Source organism: Mobula birostris, chromosome 2 (assembly GCF_030028105.1).
Source record: "Mobula birostris isolate sMobBir1 chromosome 2, sMobBir1.hap1, whole genome shotgun sequence".
In the NCBI taxonomy this organism is placed as follows: domain Eukaryota; kingdom Metazoa; phylum Chordata; class Chondrichthyes; order Myliobatiformes; family Myliobatidae; genus Mobula; species Mobula birostris.
In genome coordinates, this window is record NC_092371.1 from 208,385,847 (window position 1) to 208,408,551 (window position 22,705).

Genomic DNA, 22,705 nt, shown 5'->3' on the forward strand with positions numbered 1-22,705 from the left:
GCTGTTTCAACCTTAAAAGAAACCTAGACTGCATGCTGCTTATAAGACAAAGGCAAACAACTTGCATTATCATCCTGGATTTCTGATTACTTTCAAACCAAAGTGCAAGGTACTCATTTAAGAAAAATATACAAATTAAATATATTTTATAATAGTTTGTCAGTAATAGTGATGAGGATGATATAGTTGTAGCAATCTGTGATACAGAGTGTATAGATTTATTGTGACTGTGCAGTGGCTGTACAAACGCAACTCAATGTAATGTTAGTAAACAGCCTGGGAGATTCTCAATCACAGAGAGCAGACAGATTAGGAAAGATAAAGGTGCAATTACACAAGCTTAATATTCATCCTGCTCATCTTCTGGATGATTTATATTAATGTCATCGTCATCTGGAGGAGCAAATCCATCCTACAGAACAAAAATACAATTTATTAATTCATCAGGACTCAATAATTCACATGTAAATTAACATTTATTACATTTAAAAAAAACTCTCCAATCTGCCTCATATGACTGTTATTAATCAAAATTAGATTCAGGAAGAAGAAAATGAGTGAATACTACTGTAAATGAAACTGTTGCAAATGTATGTGCATTTCCAAACAACTTTTGAATCTTTCATTTGGAATCAGTACTTAAGTAATTTTAGAATCAGGTTCCACTGCTGTTTTAGGTGCAACATTAACTGTCCTGATATTGAGAACGAAAAGCCTTACAACTCTTCCCTCTAGAGCAGGGATTCCCAACCTGGGGTCCACAGACCTCTTGCTGAACGCTGTTGGTCTATGGCATAAAATAGGTTGGGAACCCCTGTTCTAGAGCGATAATCAATAACTGCATTCCTATGGTTATGGGCACACCTGTTAGAGAGTGCAAGTCATTTCTCTCTAGAAAGATTTCTTTTTGAAAGGTCAATTTGTAACTCCAATGCTTTATTATGCAGTAAATAGAACAAATAAGTTAAACATTTCCACTTATCTAAAGTTCCTCCAACCAGGTAACATTCTGTTTGGGTATTTCCTTTGTACTATTGAGTTTTTTTTCTGATGCATGAGGATGGCTTTGATTGTCCACAATACTCCAACAGAGGCTTAACCAATAATTGATGAGATTCCAATAACCCATATTTTTAAATCCGAGTAACCGCATGCTTTTTAATCACCTTGATCTTCTTGATTAGTGAATAGTTTCTGTGCTGACTGTTTATTGCCCTCCATAAATGCTGCCTGACCTGCTGAGTTCCTCCATGGTTTCTGTTAAAATGGCATCACAGGTGGATAGGGTTGTAAAGAGAGTTTCTGGCCTTCTTAAGTCAGAGTACTGATTACAAAAGTTGGGATATTACATTGAAGTTGTATACAATGTTGGTATGGCCTAATTTGGAGTATTGAGTGTAGCTTTAGTTACCAACCAACAGGAAATAAATCAATAAGATGGAAATAGTACAGAGAAAGTTTACAAGGATGTTACAGGGACCTGAGGACCTGAGTTATAGGGAAAAGATGAATAGGTTAGGAATTTATTTCCTAGAATGTAGAAGATTGAAGGGAGATTTGAGAGAGCTATACAAAATTTGGGGCAGCACAGTAGCTATGACTACTGTGTTGACAATGGTCAACACAACACTTTACAATACCAGCTCTCACTGCTGGCTGTAAGAAGCCTGTACATTCTTCCCATGACCACGTGGGTTTCCTCCGGGTGCTCCAGTTTCCTGCCACAGTCAGTAGACGTACCAGTTGGTAGGTTAATTGGTCATTGTAAATTGCCCCATGATTATGCTAGGATTAAATCAGATGATTGCTGGGTGGTGCAGCTTGAAGGGCCGGAAGGGCCCATTCCATGCAGTATCTCAATAAATAAATAAACAAACAACGAGGGGGCATAGATGGTGCAAATGCAAGTACACTTTTCCCCACTGATGTTGGGTGAGACTAGAACTAGAGGTCACAGGTTAAGAGTGAAAGGTGAAACATTTAAGGGGAACTGGAGGGGGATCTTCTTTACTCTGAGGATGATTAAAGTGTGGAATGAGGAAGCGGTAGATGTGGGTTTGAATGGAACATTTAAGAGAAGCTTAGATAAGTACATGAATGAGAGAGGTATGGAGGGCTATGGGCCAGGTGAAGGTTGATGGGACTCAGTATAATAGTAGTTCGGCAAAGGATCGCACCACTTCCTTGATGTAGTGCTCTATGACTCTGGGAAGTAACATATCTTTACAAGGTCCATTATTTTGTGTTTACTTAGAGCGCCAGGTAATGATTGTAGGTTGTCTGGTACAGTTAATGCTTTAAAATGCATTCAGAGTAAGTAAGGTCAATTGGGTTGAACTTTCCCAAAGTCAAATGGTGATGCATCATTAAACATATTTATAACTATTAAGTGATGCTGAATATGGGATATTACCACGAAATGGGTAATATATAAAAGGTAAACTCTCGTGCATCATAAATTATTACCTTTTTCAATGAAAAAGACTCAATAACAATCTTTCAATGATAAAAATACTACTGCCTTCTTATCAATTCAAACTAAAAAAAAGAAAAAAGTTCATCTAAATCTTCAGCAGTATGCATATATGAGGAGGTTCTACTTGGCTTTCAAGATAATCAGTCTTAAAGAAGAGTCCATTATGATTAGTATTTCCAAATACTTAAGTGAATTTCAAAGGAACCACAGTAATTGAAATATATACCTCAGTTGCATACAGAACTTCCACAATCCTCTGAACTGCAGGGATGTTCTCATTTTCATGTTCTTGGCAGATGAGTTCAATGTCTCTTAGTTTACTGAAGTAAAAGTCTCTCTCCTTCTCAAGTCCATCTACTGTCAGTTTCAGTTCCATTAGCTTTTAGGATTTAAAAATAAAGGAGTTAATAAAACAAATCACATCTGTTTTTTCAATATTTGACATGAAAATATATTAATAGCTATGCATGTGTAAATAAGTGCCTTGCTAGTTTTAATTGCTGTTAATTAAATTCATATTTTAAAAGTTCTAAACAATGTTTTTGTAAATGTGACTATTTAAACAGACTTTTAAAGGCCTCTAGGGTGATCAATTTACCAGGCACTCTTTAGTCAGACAATATTAGTCTGGATCTAGAATGATCTGGTCTACCATGTTGATTTCCTGGAAGTTGGTACACTGATGTAATTTTAATTTAATTGTGCACAGTACCACTTAACAGAACAAAGGAGTTATTACAGGCTGCAGACATATGGCTTTTAAGGCGGTGAAAGGATGAAGATGCATGTGTCACATAGTGTGGAGGAGGTTGCCTGAACATAACAGTTTCTTTCTCAGAGTTATGATACAAAGGTAACATGGGATGACTTTGGAAATTACATCATACATCATACTTCATGTTCAAATACATTGAATCAACTTCACCTACAGCAGTAATGCAAACTCCACTAATTTATTCTCGGCAGTTACTATGAAACCATTTTTATGCTTTTATTCAAAGTTTTACCTTATTTTACATACAAAGGATTAATCATTGCTGTTAAAGAGTAAAACTGAAAAAACAGAAACAACATTCATCCATCGCTGAAGAAAGAAATAGGAATTATCTGTCTGCGTTTCCCAGCTCTTCCATAAAAATTATGGTACGAGTCTCACTCAGCCAATTGGTCCTGATACAAATGGAAAGTGGTTAATAGAAATCTGTGCTACATTTCCAGTAAATTTACCAACAATGTGCATTCTTGAAAAAAGATATTCAAGGGGATGTTTAGCCCAAGCCACTACAAAACAAACTTTATTAGTGAAATTTTTACAAGTAACAAGTTTTGTTCTTCAGTCAAACAGATAAATAGAGAAGTAGCTCAAGCGAAGCAGCCTGTGGAAAGCGGCCAGTGAGTGAGTGGGCCAGTGAAGGAGTGGAGCTTTGAGGCTTTGACTCAAGAGATTCTGGCAGTTTTGGCAGTTGGTCTGTGCAATCAAGTCGATCAAGATTTGAATAGATCAGTAGAAAGCCGTTGATTAGACAATCAAGATTTGAATAGCTCAGACTCAGCAGAAAGCAGCTGATTGGGCAATCGAGGTCAGGTGACCAAGCATTTTGAAAAGCTCAAACAGATAAGTGGAGGGGTAGCTCAAGTGGAGTGGCCAGCGAGGGAGTGGGCCAGTGAAGGAGTGGAGTTTTGAGGCTTTGACTCGAGAGGCTTCGACTAGAAGAGGTGGAGGACAAGCTTGCTCGCAGTTAGTCTTTACAATGCCTCCTGAGACGGTGATGTGCCTCTCATGTGAGATGTGGCAGTCTTGGGGGAACTCCCCTCTCCTGCAGAGTCACATCCGCCAGAAGTGCATGCGGCTGGGCGATCTGGAAGACCATGTAAGGAATCTGGAGCAGCAGCTGGATGACCGACTAATAAGGGAGAATGAAGCAGTCATAGATGAGAGCTACAGGGAGGTAGTCACACCAAGGTCGTTGGGTGACAGTCAGAGGGGGGAAAGCGAAGGTGAGCAGACAGGTAGTGCAGAGCACCCCTGTAGCCATTCCCCTGAATAATAAGTTTACTGTCCTGGATACTGTTGGCAGGGACAACCGACCAGGTGCGAGCCACGGTGGCAGGGCCTCCGGCACTGAGTCTGACCCGGTGGTGCAGCAGGGTGGGACGGAGAAGAGGAGAGCTGTCGTCATTGGAGACTCTATAGTCAGGGGAGCAGACAGGAGATCTTGTGGACATGAGAAGGACACCTGCATGGTTTGTTGCCTCCTGGTACGAGAGGGAAAGCAACCAGAAATCGTGATACATATTGGTACCAACGACATAGGCAGGAAGAGGGATGAGGTCCTGAAGTGTGAGTTTCAGGAACTAGGCAGAAGGCTGAAGAACAGGACCTCAAGGGTGGTGTTCTCAGGATTGCTGCCAGTGCTACATGACAGTGATGGTAAGAATTGGAGGAGATGGCAGTTGAATGCGTGGCTGAGGAGTTGGTGCAGGGAGCAGGGTTTTAGGTTTTTGGTTTTTGGATCATTGGGATCTCTTCTGGGGAAGGTGGGACCTGTACAGATTGGATGGGTTGCACCTGAACTCGAGGGGGAGCAATATCCTTGCAGGTAGGTTTGCTAGCATGGTTCAGGAGGGTTTAAACTAATTTGCAAGGGGGATGGGACCCGGAGTGATAGAGTGGTTGGTGCGTGGAATGCACTTCCTGAGTCAGTGGTGGAGGCAGATACACTAGTGAAGTTTAAGAGACTACTAGACAGGTGTATGGAGGAATTTAAGGTGGGAGGTTATATGGGAGGCAGGGTTTGAGGGTCAGCACAACATTGTGGGCCGAAGGGCCTGTAATGTGCTGTACTATTCTATGTTCTATATTCCTGGAGCTATCAGTCAATTAAAAAAAAGTTTTAAAATTTCCCATGTGATTCTTACAATCTCATATTTTTTCCTCCTTTTTGGTTTGCTTTCTGTACAGTAATGAATCAACTAATCCGATTTACACTTTCTTGTCCAAACTCGACCCAATACATCAAAGATACAATGTATCAGTCAAAAAATCATATTGACATTGCCCTATCAGATCATTGTTTTTCAAGTGGCTGGAAAGCACATTTTCTTTTCTCTTTTTTTTTTGGCATGTGCCTGCGTGCATGCGCGTCTGCGTGTCCGTGATGATGGATTTTTCATGGCTTTTTACAAGGCACAGAGCGAGAGAGAGACTGTGTGGCGTGCCACTCCTCACACAGACATCTTCACAGTATTTACCCTTTGTTTTATGAGGTCAAGTTGCTGTCTCGTCACTCAACCCGGCACGGATGGAAAGCGTACTCAGGGGCGAACCCGACGAGTTTCGAACCCGAGAACCTCTGTCCCCGGGTCCGGCACCGATGTCATTGCGCCACCAGCCGGCCCGGAAAGCACATTTTCTAACAGTCTAGAATTCAGCTCTTTCCCAATGTCAGACTATAAGGTCTTGATTTTTCTCTCCCTTTTAATTGCACATCATTGCTCAGATTTGCTGCCCTTATCTGCTGAAGCCATTCCAAAATCTATAAAATAATGGAAGGTGTTAACCACACCATTCACAACCATTATGGTCACATCTTTCAAAGCTCTGGGCTGCAGATCCTGGGTGCATCATTAATCAAGCTTACTAATCTTGCTGCGTTTTGACCCTAATACTCTGGTCAGTTAACTATAACATCCACTGCTGCCATGGTCACGTTTCAAAGTTTAAAGTAAATTTATTATCAGAGTAGGTATATCTTACCATATAAAACCCTGAGATTCATTTTCTTGTAGGCATTTACAGTAGAACAGAGAAATACAATGGAATTTATAAAAAAGACTATAAATATCAGACTGACAACCAATGTACAAAAGATGACAAATCCTTCAAGCATATTGAGACATTTCAAAAGTGAGTTTCCTAAAAGAGAAATTAAAGGCAGCAGATTGCAGCGATAACAGCTCATAAGACTACAAGGCATAGGAGCAGAATTGTACCATTTGGCCCAATGACTCAACTCCACCATTTCATCACAGCTTATTTATTATATTCCTCAACCCCATTCTCCTGCCTTCTCCCCATAATCTTTGATGCCCTTACTAATCAAGAGCTTATCAACCTCCGCTTTGAATGCATCCAATGACTTGGCCTCCACAGCCGTCTGTGGCAATGAATTCCATAGATTCACCACATTCTGGTTAAAGAAATTCCTCCTCATCTCTGTTCTAAAGGGTCATCCTTGTATTCTGAGGCTACGCCTTCTGGTTCTAGATTCCCCCCACCATAGGAAACATCCTTTCCATGTCCCCTCGAACTAAGCTTTTAGTTCAGAAGATGCATATCTGGTAGTTTTGTTAGCTGCCTGCAAGAAGTTGCCATATATTGCTAGGGCCATAATAATATGCATAGATAGTGGATAGTCAGTGACTTTTTCCCAGGATGGGACGGCTAATACAAGAGGGAATCATTTTAAGGTGATTGGTAGAAAGTCAGAGATGTCAGAGGTAGGTTTTTTACTCAGAGAGTGAGTCTGTGGAACACCCTGTCAGGAATGGTAATAGAGGCAGATAGATTAGGGACATTTAAGAAATTCTTAGATAGCACATGGATGATGGAAAAATGGAAGGCTATGTACGAAGGAAGGGTTAGACTGATCTTAGAACAGCAACACACACATAACACTCAAGCTCCAGCTCCTTAATACGTTCTCTGAGGATGTTCATATTTTGATCTCATTAAAATAAGGCCGAGAAACTGCAACATGAAGAATAACAATTCTTTATTTATTTTCTTCACGTTTCCAGAATGTCTAGAATTTGAATTAACATTGTACTCCACTGCTCAATATTTCTGCTAATTTACATGATTTGAAATTATAAATCAAAATAATGGAGGTATTTTGTGTTTCAGATGGTGAATATCCATATTCATACAAACGATGCAGTCTGCAATGAACATTTTGTACTTGGTTCATGTGGGACTGAAACAACAAAGCATATTTCTACAATTTTACAAACCTGCTGATTTAGCTCTATTATCTGGGCATCAGCATCGCTCGCTCCATTTCGAGAAAGATGTTGGGCTTTCCTCATGCCCATTGAGGATGGTGCATTTGGCATTCTTGTAATCTTAGGTGCAGTAGGAGATGTTCTCTGTGGCACTGAATAGGAAATAATTTCAACATAAGGTCAAACATAAAAATATAAAGATTGAAGTTTACAGACCAATCTTCTGGAAAGTAAAATATTACATGTTTGATGAATCTAATCAGTTCATTTTTAATAGTGAACATCCATTATTCTATCCTTATCCTCTTCACAAACCTCAGCACCCAAATCCAAGATCACTATTACAAAGAAGCTGTAAATATCAATCATCAAGGTTTCACTTTGCTTTGATTTAATCCGTATAATTTCATCTCCTGAGAATGTATTATCTCCATCAAAAACATATGATTTTAAAATCAGCTTTTCAACATCAGCATAAAAGCCAAGCTTTTTACTTGACATCAGTATAATCAGTTAAGAGATACATGCTTGCACTAACTTGCTGCACTGGAGAAAAATTACACATCTTTTATCAAATCACAGAAGAGGACATTAGATCATTATATAGATATAGAATAGTACAGCACAGTACAGGCCCTTCGGCCCACATTGTTGTGATGACCCTGCCTCCCATATAACCCAAAGAGTGGGAATAAACGGGACCTTTTCAGAATGGCAGGCGGTGACTAGTGGGGTACCGCAAGGCTCAGTGCTGGGACCCCAGTTGTTTACAATATATATTAATGACTTGGATGAGGGAATTAAATGCAGCATCTCCAAGTTTGCGGATGACACGAAGCTGGGTGGCAGTGTTAGCTGTGAGGAGGATGCTAAGAGGATGCAGGGTGACTTGGATAGGTTGGGTGAGTGGGCAAATTCATGGCAGATGCAATTTAATGTGGATAAATGTGAAGTTATCCACTTTGGTGGCAAAAATAGGAAAACAGATTATTATCTGAATGGTGGCCGATTAGGAAAAGGGGAGGTGCAATGAGACCTGGGTGTCATTATACACCAGTCATTGAAAGTGGGCATGCAGGTACAGCAGGCGGTGAAAAAGGCGAATGGTATGCTGGCATTTATAGCGAGAGGATTCGAGTACAGGAGCAGGGAGGTACTACTGCAGTTGTACAAGGCCTTGGTGAGACCACACCTGGAGTATTGTGTGCAGTTTTGGTCCCCTAATCTGAGGAAAGACATCCTTGCCATAGAGGGAGTACAAAGAAGGTTCACCAGATTAATTCCTGGGATGGCAGGACTTTGATATGAAGAAAGACTGGATGAACTGGGCTTGTACTCGTTGGAATTTAGAAGATTGAGGGGGGATCTGATTGAAACGTATAAGATCCTAAAGGGATTGGACAGGCTAGATGCAGGAAGATTGTTCCCGATGTTGGGGAAGTCCAGAACGAGGGGCCACAGTTTGAGGATAGAGGGGAAGCCTTTTAGGACCGAGATTAGGAAAAACTTCTTCACACAGAGAGTGGTGAATCTGTGGAATTCTCTGCCACAGGAAACAGTTGAGGCCAGTTCATTGGCTATATTTAAGAGGGAGTTAGATATGGCCCTTGTGGCTACGGGGGTCAGGGGGTATGGAGGGAAGGCTGGGGCGGTGTTCTGAGTTGGATGATCAGCCATGATCATAATAAATGGCGGTGCAGGCTCGAAGGGCCGAATGGCCTACTCCTGCACCTATTTTCTATGTTTCTAATATTAGGGAAGTTAAAGTCACCCATGATAACAACCCTGTTATTTTTGCACTGTTCCAAAATCTGCCTCCCAACCTGCTCCTCGGTATCTCCGCTGCTACCAGGGGGCCCACAGAATACCCCCAATAGAGTAACTGCTCCCTTCCTGTTCCTGACTTCCACGCATACTGACTCAAAAGAGGATCCTGCTACATTACCCACCCTTTCTGTAGCTGTAATAGTATCCCTGACCAGTAATGCCACCCCTCCTCCGCTTCCCCCCCCCCATCCCTTTTAAAGCACTGAAATCCAGGAATATTGAGAATCCATTCCTTCCCTGGTCCCAGCCAAGTCTATCATAATTCCATGTATGTATCCAAGCTCTCAGTTCATGAGGGAGGAGAAGATGGCGACGTGGCGCAGCTCACAGCGGCCACTCCGGTGGTGATGTCTGTTATTTGTCAAGTAGGATGCCGTGCACAATCCTGATTTGATGGAGACAGACGTGAGAGCACGGGGGAACATCTGGTGAAACTTCTGAAATGCCTGCTTCGCTGCTGCTGCTACTGTGTGGTCCAGAATCTCCGGAGGGAAAGGCCCCGAGTCCTCGGCTTTGCTTGTTGCTCGGTGGGCGGGGTTGAAGCGCTCAGCAGAGTATGGCGCTCGGAGAGGCTGTGTCTGAGGATCTGATTGGAGGCTCGAAGTTTTCGGACGGACTCAGAGTCCGCTGCAGTTGGGTGCTTCCAATGGTGCTGCATCGGCAAGTTTGTGTGGTTTTGTCAGTCTTAGTCTTGGTTGTCCTGTGTTTCTGTGATATCATTCTGGAGGAACATTGTATCATTTTTTAAAGCATGCATTTCTAAATGACAATAAGCGAGGACTGAGTGCCCTCATAATCTAATCTAATCTAATCACCTTTGTTCCTGATGCTTCTTGCACTGAAGTACACGCACTTTAGCCCTTCTACCTTCCTACCTTTACACCCTTTATTCTGCTTCTCTTTCCTCAAAGCCTCTCTATATGTTAGATCTGGCTTTACTCCATGCACTTCTTTCACTGCTCCATCGCTCTGCATCCCATCCCCCTTGCAAATTAGTTTAAACCCTCCTGAACCATACTAGCAAACCTACCTGCAAGGATATTGCTCCCCCTCGAGTTCAGGTGCAACCTGTCCAATCTGTACAGGTCCCACCTTCCCCAGAAGAGCTCCCAATGATCCAAAAATCTAAAACCCTGCCCCCTGCACCAACTCCTCAGCCATGCATTCAACTGCCATCTCCTCCAATTCTTACCATCACTGTCACGTAGCACTGGCAGCAATCCTGAGAACACCACTCTTGAGGTCCTGTTCTTCAGCCTTCTGCCTAATTCCTGAAACTCACACTTCAGGACTTCATCCCTCTTCCTCCCTATGTCGTTGGTCCCTACATGTATCACGACTTCTGGTTGCTTTCCCTCTTGTACCAGGATGTCGTGCACCCAGTCAGAGACATCTCAGACCCTGGCACCCGGGAGGCAACAAACCATGCGGGTGTCCTTCTCACGTCCACAAAGTCTCCTGTCTGCTCCCCTGACTATAGAGTCTCCAATGACGACAGCTCTCCTCTTCTCCATCCCACCCTTCTGCACCACAGGGTCAGACTCAGTGCCGGAGGCCCTGCCACCGTGGCTCACACTTGGTCAGTCGTCCCCGCCAACAGTATCCAGGATGGTAAACTTATTATTCAGGGGAATGGCTACAGGGGTGTTCTGCACTACCTGTCTATTCACCTTCGCTTTCCCCCCTCTGACTGTCACCCAACGACCTGCTTCTGGCAGCCTAGATGTGACTACCTCCCTGTAGCTCTCATCTATGACTGCCTCATTCTCCTTTACGAGTCGAAGGTCATCCAGCTGCTGCTCCAGATTCCTTACATGGTCTTCCAGATCGCCCAGCCGCATGCACTTCTGGCAGATGTGACTCTGCGGGAGAGGGGAGTTCCCCCAAGACTGCCACATCTCACATGAGAGGCACATCACTATCTCAGGAGGCATTGTAAAGACTAAACTGGGAACAAGCTCATCCTCTGCCTCTTCTTGTCAAAGCCTCAAAGCTGCACTCCTTCACTGGCTATCACTAATAGGTTTGGCAAAGAGAAAAGTTTCCCACAGCATCTCAAAAGATAAAAGCTAAAGTGGCAAAGAGGCATGCTATAAAGATGAAACAGATGCCAGAATGATACAGTAAAGAAAGTGGAAATTTAATAAGCAGTCAGAATTAGAAGGACATAGAGCACTTGGAGAGTTGGAGGCTAGAACAAAGAAAAACCCAATCAGAATTCCAAAAGTCATTGGATGATTTGGGAACAGACAGAAGACAAAGCAAGCAGGTTCCCCATGCTTTTAAAAAAATTACTGTGGTAAATTTTAGATCCACAAGGAGGCAGAGAGTTTCACACAACAGGGAATACCATACAACATACAGACAGTGCTGTAGGAATTCAGCAAATCAGGCAGCATCTACAGAAGGAAATAAACAGTTAACTTTTCAGGCTGAGACTTATCATCAGAACCTTAAGAGTCCTACACTCAATTAACCAACAAGATTATATGCTCAAATATCTGCAGTAAACCTGACACCGTCATCTTCTGCTTTGGAAGGATATAACTTCCAACTACCAAGGCAACACCTACTTACTTCCTGTTGCTTTTTGCCATTCAAGTACAGCTTCTGAATCAATCATGACACTAAGGCTTGACTCTAATTACAACTATAATAGGCATTTATAGCTCTTTAGTTCTTCCTTATTAACCCTAACCTCTGTTGACTTCACAACAACTGTTGAGTGGTAAGTGAATCCTTTTGCTCCCCTGCGAGTATTTTTACTCTGTTTTCTCTAATTTCATATGCAGATCTATTAGAGGAGCTCATGTATAGATTTTGATGAATATTCACATTTACCCTATAATACCCATGAAATCTGCAATTAACTTTTCTGATACATACCATCAACATTTAAAGGATAGTTTTTTTTGGGTATTTTGAGTTTGTAGTTCCGTATCTTGGGCACCATAAAGTTATGCAGTTTTATTTTGCTAAAATGCATTAGGACAATCAGTCCTTCAGTATTAAAAATTCGTTCACTTGTAACTTCCAATACTACATGTATCCAAGCTGAAATTGGGCTAATGTCCTGCTAGACATGTTGCTTCACTGATCCCCCCTCCCAAAGCACTCTTCAAGAGACTAGCACAGGTTGAGCACTGTGGTAACTTCTACTTTGGAAAGGACCGCACGACAATTTCATGCCCAAAGAATGACTTTATCCAGAACGGATACATACATATATACACACACACACACACACGCAGAGGCTTTCACTACTTTGTACGACATGGCAGAGAAACTATATACAGTGCCCACTGGAAATAAAAACGGAAGTAAACCCCCCCCTCCATTATCCTAATTTAGTATTAACTTACTTTTAATAATGCTCACATTATAACACTTCTCCCCCTTTAAAATCCAACATTCACCAAATGTAAAAAACTTGGAAATAAAAACAGTGGTGTTATTAACTTGCGTACTCCTGGAAACTTACACTAATATCTCAGCAACAGATTACCAATACAAAACATCTGGAAAACGTGACAGATTCAACATTCAATCTGACAACAAAAAAAAAACTGTCCCATCAAAGATTCAGTCTGTCAGGAGGTTTACGAGTGTGCTATGATCTGCGCACTACCCCCGGTGACGGTGTTTTGCGTGGATCTGGTTTTGGGGGCATGAGAGTCGTCTGTGTGTCTGTGTGAGAATGTCTATCCTCCTCAGGGGACCCCAACTCCTCTGCCAGCGTCTCTCCCTCTGGCAAAGTCACTGGTGGACATGCTTCCACAGTAGTCTGTCTCACAAGTGGAAACTCCATGGAACTGTTGGCCTCTGAGCCGGTATCATGACGCTGGCTCACATGGTCCTGATGTCTGCGGAAAACACGCCCATCAGTCAGCTTAACAATATAGGAGACCGGACCACTCTGCTTAAGAATAACCCCAGGCAACCATTGCTGATTGTTTCTCACATAGACATTGTCATCACGGTTTTAACTGCCTCTCTCACACGTATTGATCATGTCCCTCCTTCTGCTTTCCCTGCTTCCTCTCCACTTTCGCCTTCACTCCGGGCGCAGCAGGTCCAATCTTAACTTGGGCCTACGCCCCATCAGCATCTCTGCTGGAGTGCGGGCAGTCGTAGTCTGTGGTGTGAGGTGGTATTTAAAAAGGAAACTTGAAAGCCGAATGCTAAGAGAGTCCCCTGTCATCCGCTTCAGGCCTTCCTTCACTGTCTGAACAGCCCGCTCAGCCAAACCATTGGAGGCTGGGTGGAAAGGGGCCGTCCGAATGTGATGAATGCCATTCTGCTGCATGAACTCACTGAACGGTTCACTGGTGAACGTCGGGCCATTATCAGTGACCAGAGTGTCAGGCAACCCGTGGACTGCAAACACTTGCCTGAGTTTGTCTATGGTTGAGGGGGCTGTGATGTTGCTCATGATGTGAGCTTCGATCCATCTAGAATGCGCATCTACCATTACAAGAAACATCTGCCCCATAAAAGGGCCAGCAAAGTCCAAAAGTAGCCTAGACCAGGGGTGGTCTGGCCACTCCAATGGGTGCAAAGGAGCTGGTGGTGGCATATTTTGATTAGTCTGACATTGCGTGCACGATTTTACCTTGTTCTCCAGATCCTGATCCATTCTTGGCCACCAAACATAGGACCTTGCAAGGCTTTTCATTCAAGACACCCCCGGATGAGTCTCATGAATTTCCTTCAGAATCTGCGAACGGCCAGGGGAGGCATGATGACCCTCGCCCCGCAGAAAATTCAGCCATCCTGCAGACTCAGTTCTGTCTTGCGTTTGGCATAAGGCCTCAGTTCCTCTCCTTCCATGACATTGGGCCAACCTTGTAAAAGAAAAGTCTTGACCTGGGACAGGATTGGGTCCCTCTCTGTCCACTGCTGGATCTGGGTCGCCTTTAGACCATAAGACAAAGGAGCAGAAGTAGGCCATTCGGCCCATCGAGGTGTCTCTGACAGCCTCTTCAATGAAAACACAGTCTCTGGAGGCACATATGTAGTAACAGGTGTCTCAAGTAAAGGTAGTCGACTCAGTGCATCGGCGTTTGCATTATCCCCACCCGCTCTGTACACAAAAGTGTACCTGTAGGCTGACAATGTAAGAGTCCAACGCTGTATCCTAGCTAAGGCTAGCGGTGGGTTGCATCTAGTCTCACTGAACAGGCTCATCAGTGGTTTATGGTCCGTATAAATGGTAAATACGTGTCCACAAAGGCACTGATGGAAATGTTTGACCGCAAAAACAATGGCCAGACCTTCTTTGTCTAGCTGTGAATATCCCTTCTCAGCAGCTGTCAGGGTACGTGAAGCAAAACCAATAGGCTTCTCTGAGCGGTCCTCCATTACATGTGAGAGAACTGACCTGACTCCATCGGGCGAGGCATCACATGCAAAGGTGATCTCCTTGTCTGGCTCATAGTGAACAAGCAGCTTTGCTGAATGGAGTTCTTTCACTTCCTTGAAAGCTTTCTCCTGCTCTTCACCCCACTGCCACTTAGTGTCATTGTGAAGCAGCTTATACAGTGGGGTCAAAACCCTTGAGAGGTCAGGAAGAAACTTGCCATAATAATTCACCATGCCCAAAAATAATCTGAGTTCCATGACGGTCTTGGGGCTTGGGGCTTCCTTAATAGCTCTCATTTTGTCTTCCACAGGGCAAAGCCCCTCAGCTGTGATCCTGTGTCCCAGGTAAGTCACACTCAATGCCAGGAACACACATTTTCCACGTTTCAACAGCAGCCCTGCGTCTGAGAGCCTCTTCAGCACTCGTTCTAAGTTAGCCAGATGCTCCACCTCCGTGATCAAAATATCATCAAGGTACACAGCTACGTGCGGAATCCTCTGCAGCAAAGTGTCCAGTGTCCTTTGGAAAATGGCAGGGCCGGACGCCACTCCAAACACCAGGCGATTGTACTTGAATAATCCCTTATGTGTATTGATAGTGATGTACTCCTTTGAATCTTCGTCGAGCAGCAGCTGTTGGTAGGCTTGGCTCATGTCCAGCTTTGTGAACAGCTTACCCGCTGACAGGGTTGCAAACAGATCATCCACCCGTGACAATGGGTACTCCTCCAGCTTAGAGACCTGATTCACCATAAGTTTATAATCCCCACATATCCTCACCGTTCTGTCTGCCTTCAAAACTAGAACAATGGGAGCTGCTCACCTTAAAAATTGGACGGGCTCAATAATGCCCAGCCTCTGTAAATGTTCCAGCTCCTCCTCGACTTTGCCTTTCATGGCATAGGGCACCGACCTGGGCTTAAAAAAACGTGGTGTAGCCTCAGGGTCGACATGGAGTTTCACTGTTACATCCTTCAGTGTTCCCAGCTCGTCCCTGAAAACGTCATTGTACCACTGAAGAATGTCCTCCGTCGTGTGTGCCTACTTAATTTCATGCCAGTTTAACCAGATTTTGCGAAGCCAATCGCGACCCAAAAGACTGGGCCCACTGCCCTTAGCTATCACTAGCCTGGCTTCAGCCTTCTGACCCCCGGCTGAAATGTCAACATATAACACCCCTAAATGAGGTATGGGCTGCCCCATATAGGTCCTAAGTTTGAGCTTTGATGGCCTAATCGGAGGCAGGTTGGACCCCCATGTCCTCCTGTAGGTTTCCTCACTAATAACCGATGCAATAGCCCCTGAATCAATCCGAAACTTAATGTCCTTTCCCCTAACAGTGACTGTGGCATAATATCGTTCAGGAGGTTCCTCATCTGTTTCCAATGTAAACATGTTGTAGACACACGCTGCCTCTTCATCTGCTTCTTCTAGATGGTGTGTGGCTGCCTGAGCCTGTTGAGCTTTCTCTGCCCAGGCTTAATCTTACCCTTTGAACTTCTGCACTTTTTAGCTAAATGTCCCTTTTTACCACAAGCATGGCAGACAGTATCTTTGGAATTTGCAATCATTTGCATAGTGCGTCCCTCCACACCAGAAACGTTCCACCCGCTTTGCCTGTTTACCAATCTCCCTCCTGACTTAGTGCACTGCCACCAATTGTGACCCCCCATGTCCTTCCTGGATATCCTTGACATTATTAGCAGCCATTTCCATGCCTTGGGCAATCTCTAAGGCTTTCCTGAAAGTCAACAGTGGGGTTGTGTGATGTCATTATTAATGCCACATACCAATCTATCACAGAGCATGTCATCCAACACCGCTCTTAAGTCACAATGCTCTGACAGCTGCCGAAGCTTGGCCACAGACTGACCTGGCTTTCTAAAACGGCTGTGAAACTTAAACCGTTGTATTATTACAGAAGGTTTCGGATTGTAGTGGTTCCCCACGAGCTTGACCAGTTCGTCATATGGAATGTTCCCCGGTTTCCGCAGTGTGGCTAAATTCCTTATTAGCCTGTAAGTCTTTGCCCCACACACACTCAGGAGAACAGAGCGCTTCTTAGCCTCCTCAGTAATTCCATTAGCACAGAAAAAGTGACCCAACCTTTCCTCATACTCTGGCCAGTCCTCGGTTCTCTCTACAAATTCACCGATAGTCCCAAACGTAGCCATCTGAACATGAGGCTCCTTATCGGCGCTGCTGCTCCTGTTCGAAACGTGCCGCCATGTCCACAAAACCAGTTCAGCTCATCGCCAAAAATATGTGGTAACTTCTACTTTGGAAAGGACCACACGACAATTTCATGCCCAAAGAACGACTTTATCCAGAACGGCAAAACTGAAATATATATAATACATACATACATATACACACACACACACACACACACACACACACACACACACACACACACACACACACACAGGCTTTCGCTACTTCGTACAGCATGGCAGAGAAACTATATACAGTGCCCACCGGAAGTAAAAAGAACGGAAGTAAACCCCCCGCCCCAATTATCCTAATTCAGTGCTAACTTACTTTTACTAATGCTCACATTATAACAAGCACCCTTTCTCCGAAATTCCAAATCCAAAAACCTCTGAAACATAAAATTTTTTTGAGCGCTGAAATGGTATCACAAGTGGAAAATTCCCCAAGGTGCAGGTGATGTGCAGGTCTCTGCGCACCACAAACAGTTCTGAGAAGGAACCTCACATATATAATGAACAGAAGTTAATGAAAAATAGAAAAACATTGCAAATAGCAAAGATTGACTTCCGCCTGCGGCTCGATGGAGTAACACATAAATTTTGCGGCTGTCTTTAATTCCTCCTTTTCCCCTGTTTAAACCTTGAATCTTTAACTTTTATTTCTTGGATCTTAGAGGGAAATAGTTGTCATTATGTCATATTCTTTAAGAAGTGGAAAGCTGCCTTTTGAATCCAGCAATGGAAAGGGCAAAACTTTGAAAGAAAAATCGGAAGATATGCCTGTCTGGGCTGAGCATTTGGAACGTGCGTTGATGGCTCTTGACAACAAAATAGACAATAACACTTCTGAGTTGAAGTCATTCCGACAGAGTTTTCAGACTATTGAGGAAAATATTATTTCCTTGAGTACTGAGTTTAAAGAATCGAAACATCAGATTGTGGATATTTCAACCCACTTGGAACAGGCTCAACGTAAAATTGTCGATTTAAAGGCGAAGTCTCGTCAAAATAATATACGAATTATCGGACTGAAGGAAGGTTCTCAGAGTGGGCGTTTATTGGACTACTTTGCCAATTTGTTTCAATCTTTGCTTCTGGATATTCTACCTCAACCTCCCTATATTGAAAGAGCTCACAGAACTTTCATTTCGAATTCTCAGATTTCAGGTAAACCTCGGCCAATTTTGGTCAATTTTCTTCCCTTTAAAGTTAAAGACCAAATCATAAAATGTGCAAGGAAACAGAGAGTTTTTAACTTTAACGGTTCCGAGATCCGTTTTTACGAAGACTATGTACAGGAAATTATGGAACAGTGGATCAAATTTGTCCCAGCGATGAAAATTGCTCATGCAAAGGGACTTTTTCTATCGCTTCGCTACCCAACTAAATTAAAATTATTTCCTGAAGATTCCACATCTCGTGTGTTTTCGGATCCCCAAGCGGCATTGGACTTTGTTAACTCTACCGTGGAGTCGGCTGTCACATGAAGGATATTTGGGTTTGCTAAATAATTTTCTGAAAGAAAACAGGCTTTGAAGATTTTTGATATGCTGAATATTTGCTTTGATCGATAAAATATTTGAAGAGGTGAACTTCCTGGTTTGACTCATGAATGACTTTTTTGAAGTCTGTTTGGTATATGGAGTGAACTAACACAGTGGACAGATTATTAACTGGTTTGATTATCTGCTTCTTTTTCTTTTATTAATTAAGTGATAGCTTTCATAGTTTATATAGACCCTTTCTTATATAGTGAGGAGTGTTTCGAATAGATAATTAGCTTTAGTTTCCTTTGTTAAAGTTGGGTAGTAAGCTAAAGGAATAATGGTTATTTTTCTTGTTAGAGATTGTATTGTTTTGGTTTAATAGCATTGTTTTGGTGCTTCTGCAGACGGATTTTGCATTCCTAGTTTATTTTCAATGATTAACTATAAACATCTTTTTTCTGCTTCTCTGCTGGGCTTTCTTATCTTAGGGTCATGTGTTTTCTTTGTCGGGGGGGGGGAATTGGGAGAAAAACTTTTAAATCACTATTTATATTGAGCCGCACGCAGAGTTCTGCTTTTTCTTTTCTCTTTGGGGAGGCATTCCGGCTTTTTCCTTCCTTTTTGCCGGATTTCTACCTTTTGGGATGGGGGGAGGATTCGGGGGTTTTTTTTTGCATTTTGGGGTCTATTACAGGTTTTTTTCAGTTTTTTTCAGGTTTTTTCCCATTATGGAGCTCTGGAACATGCGTGTTTTCTATATGGTTATACTCATCACCGCCATCTTTGATTAGCCCACGATGGTATGTGTGTATTTTCGTGTTTAAAACAATATTTTACGGTTATTAAACAGATAAACATTAATAGTTGGAACGTATGTGACTGGAATCACTTTATTAAGCGAAAGGAGACTTTTAAAATTATTAACCGATTCCAGCCCGATATAATTTTTGTTCAAGAAACGCTATCAGAATGGGTGATCAAAATAGATTTTTTAAAATGTGGAAGGGTGTTCAATATCATGCTACTTGTCAAAATAAAACAAAGGGAATATCTATTTTTATTAAATCTAATATTTTATTTATCGAAGAAGATATTGCCTCAGATATCAATGGTAGATTTTTAATTATTAAAGGAACGATTTGTAATAGAAAAATTGTCCTGGTTAATCTATATGGACCTAATGTAGATGATCCTTCTTTTTTAAAAAATGTATTTGGTTTATTACCAGACTTAACTGAATATATGCCGCTGATGGGAGGTGACTTCAACTGTTGTTTAAACCCTTTGATTGACAAGAGTTCAACCACTCAGCAGCTTCCGAGTTGTTCAGCATCACTTATTAATTCCTTTTTAATTTATTATGGTTTGATAGAAATCTGCATCCTAATGATAGAGATTATTCTTTTTATTCACATCCATAAAAAATATTCGCGAATTGATCATTTTATAGCTGATTTCCGATTTTTGTTCGAAGTCCAGAAATTCAGAAAGCTATTTTTTCAATGCAGTCTGGTAAAGCTCCTGGACTAGATGGTTTTTCTGTAGGATTTTATAAAAAATTTGAAAATTTGCTTACTCCCTATATGTTGGAAATGCTTAAAGATTCTTTTTTGTTAGGAGAGTTACCTTCTACATTTTATGAAGCTTCTATTTCTTTAATTCTTAATAAAGATAAAGACCCTAAGGATTGTGCTTCATATGGACCTATCTCATTATTAAACGTAGATGCCAAAATTCTTTCAAAAATAATGGCTAATCGGTTGGAGAATATACTAGCTAAAATTATTTCTCAGGACCAAACAGGTTTCATAGAAGGCCATTATTCTTTTTCTAACACTCGGAGATTGTTAAATAATATATACACATCCCTCTCGAAAACTCCCCAATGTGTTGTTTCTCTTGATGCTGAAAAGGCATTTGATAGAGTTGAGTGGAAATATTTATTTAACATTTTAGAGAAATTTAGCTTTGGTTCTAATTTTAATAAGTGGATTAGAATGATATATAAAAGCCCTATTGCCACTGTGATTACTTATAACTGTAGATCCCCCTTTTTTCGACTTTCGCAGGGTACGAGACAAGGATGTCCGTTAAGTCCTTTGTTATTTAATTTGGTGCTGGAACCTTTGGCTATTGCACTTAGTGAAGCTAAGGATATTCAAGGAATTTTCATAAATGGGATTATTCAAAAGATTTCCCTTTATGCTGATGATCTCTTAGTTTATATTTCGAATCCTGAAGAATCTATTCCTAGTTTATCGAAATTATTAAATGAATTTGGAAAGTTTTCAGGATATAAATTAAACCTGCATAAAAGTGAATTATTTCCTTTAAAAGATTCTGCTTTTATAGTCATAGTCATATTTTATTAATCCCAGGGGAAATTGGTTTTCGTTACAGTTGCTCCATAAATAATAAATAGTAATAGAACCATAAATAGTTAAATAGTAATACGTAAATTATGCCAGTAAATTATGAAATGTCCAGGACCAGCCTATTGGCTCAGGATGTCTGACCCTCCAAGGGAGCAGTTGTAAAGTTTGACGGCCACAGGCAGGAATGACTTCCTATGACGCTCAGTGCTACATCTCGGTGGAATGAGCCTCTGACTGAATGTACTCCTGTGCCCACCCAGTACATTATGTAGTGGATGGGAGACATTGACCAAGATGGCATGCAACTTAGACAGCATCCTCTCTTCAGACACCACCGTGAGAGAGTCCAGTTCCATCCCCACATCATCACTGGCCTTACGAATGAGTTTGTTGATTCTGTTGGTGTCTGCCACCCTCAGCCTGCTGCCCCAGCACACAACAGCAAACATGATAGCACTGGCCACCACAGACTCGTAGAATATCCTCAGCATCGTCCGGCAGATGTTAAAGGACCTCAGTCTCCTCAGTGGAATATGTGTTGGTTGGGGGCCGACAACCAACTCATGTGTGGGATGGGCAGGGCCACACTGTCAAATCTGTTAAAGAACAGGTTAAGTTCATTGGCCCTGTCCACACTGCCTTCTCTATTGCTAGTTTGCTGGAACCCAGTGATGGTCCTCATCCCCCTCCAGACCTCTCTCATGTTGTTCTGCTGGAGTTTCCACTCAAGCTTCCTCCTGTACCTGTCTTTAGCCTCCCTGATCCTGGCTTTCAGGTCATTCTGTATTGCCCTCAGCTCCTCCCTATTTCCATCTCTAAACGCCCTCTTTTTAGCGGGCGTTTGATATTCCTTTTAAAGTTACGGATTCTTTTAAATATTTAGGTATTATCATCACTAAAAATTATGGACACCTTTATAGAGCTCAGTTAGTTCCCTTAGTGGATTTCATGAAGCAATTATTCTCTAGATGGAATCTTCTTACACTTTCGTTAGTTGGTCGAATTCATGCAGTTAAAATGACGATCTCACCAAAATTTTTATATGTATTTCAAAATATTCCTATTTTTTAACTAAGAAGCTTTTTGATCAAGTTGATTCTATTATTTCATCTTCTGTTTGGAATAATAGAAGACCAAGGATTGGAAAACGTCATTTACAAAAATTAAAGAAGGATGGAGGTCTTACTTTGCCTAATTTAAGAATGTATTATTGGGTAGTTAATATACGCCATGCGTGTTCTTGGTTATATTGGACCGATAAAAATGAACAACCACCATGGGTTGATTTGGAATTGAAAGCTGTGAAACAATTTTACTTACGTTCGTTATTAGGAGCTTCTTTACCTGTACAACTAGCCAAAATTCTTATTTTAAATATAAATCCTTTGATTAAGCAGTCATTACAAATTTGGTACCCGTTTCTTAAGCTTTTTAATCTTAAAAAATTTAACCTTCTTAGTTTAATTTATCGAAACTATTTATTTAAACCTTCACTTAGTGACCCTACCTTTTCTCTTTGGAGGAATAAAGGAATTGATTTGTTTCAAGAAGGCCGATTGATGTCCTTTGAGGAATTAGTAACTAAATACTCTCTTTCATATTCACACTTCTTGCAATATCTTCAGGTCAGACATTTTTTACAAGTGTATTAAAGTAATTTTCCATATATACAAGATCCTGACCTGTTAGACACTATTTTAAAAATGAACCCTTTAGTGAAAGATTTTATTGGGAAAATTTATAATTTATTATTACAACAGGATAATTATCCTCTATTTAAGATTAAGCAAGATTGGGAAAGAGAGCTTAACATGACCTTGATAACAGAGGATTGGTTGCGAATTTTGAAGTTGGTTAATTCTTCTTCCATTTGCACCAGTCATTCTTTAATTCAATTTAAAATTGTACATCATTATTATTTGACAAAGGAGAGACCGTCTAAAATATTTCCTAATGTTAATA

The 22,705-nt window shown here is 41.7% G+C and overlaps 1 protein-coding gene across 4 annotated transcripts in view; it reads right to left on the reverse strand.

Annotated features, from left to right (window-relative positions):
- Positions 1 to 204: 204 nt before the first annotated feature.
- mapre3b (microtubule-associated protein, RP/EB family, member 3b) overlaps positions 205 to 22,705 on the reverse strand; it is a 76,497-nt gene continuing 53,996 nt past the window's right edge. For all 4 annotated transcript variants that reach the window (XM_072251360.1, XM_072251359.1, XM_072251358.1 and 1 more), the window contains exons 5-7: positions 7,490 to 7,632; positions 2,703 to 2,855; positions 205 to 412 (exon numbers count right to left, since the gene is read on the reverse strand). In XM_072251360.1, coding sequence (XP_072107461.1) covers positions 341 to 412; positions 2,703 to 2,855; positions 7,490 to 7,632 — 368 coding nt within the window. In that variant the 3' untranslated portion in view covers positions 205 to 340. The remainder of the gene's footprint in view (positions 413 to 2,702; positions 2,856 to 7,489; positions 7,633 to 22,705) is intronic.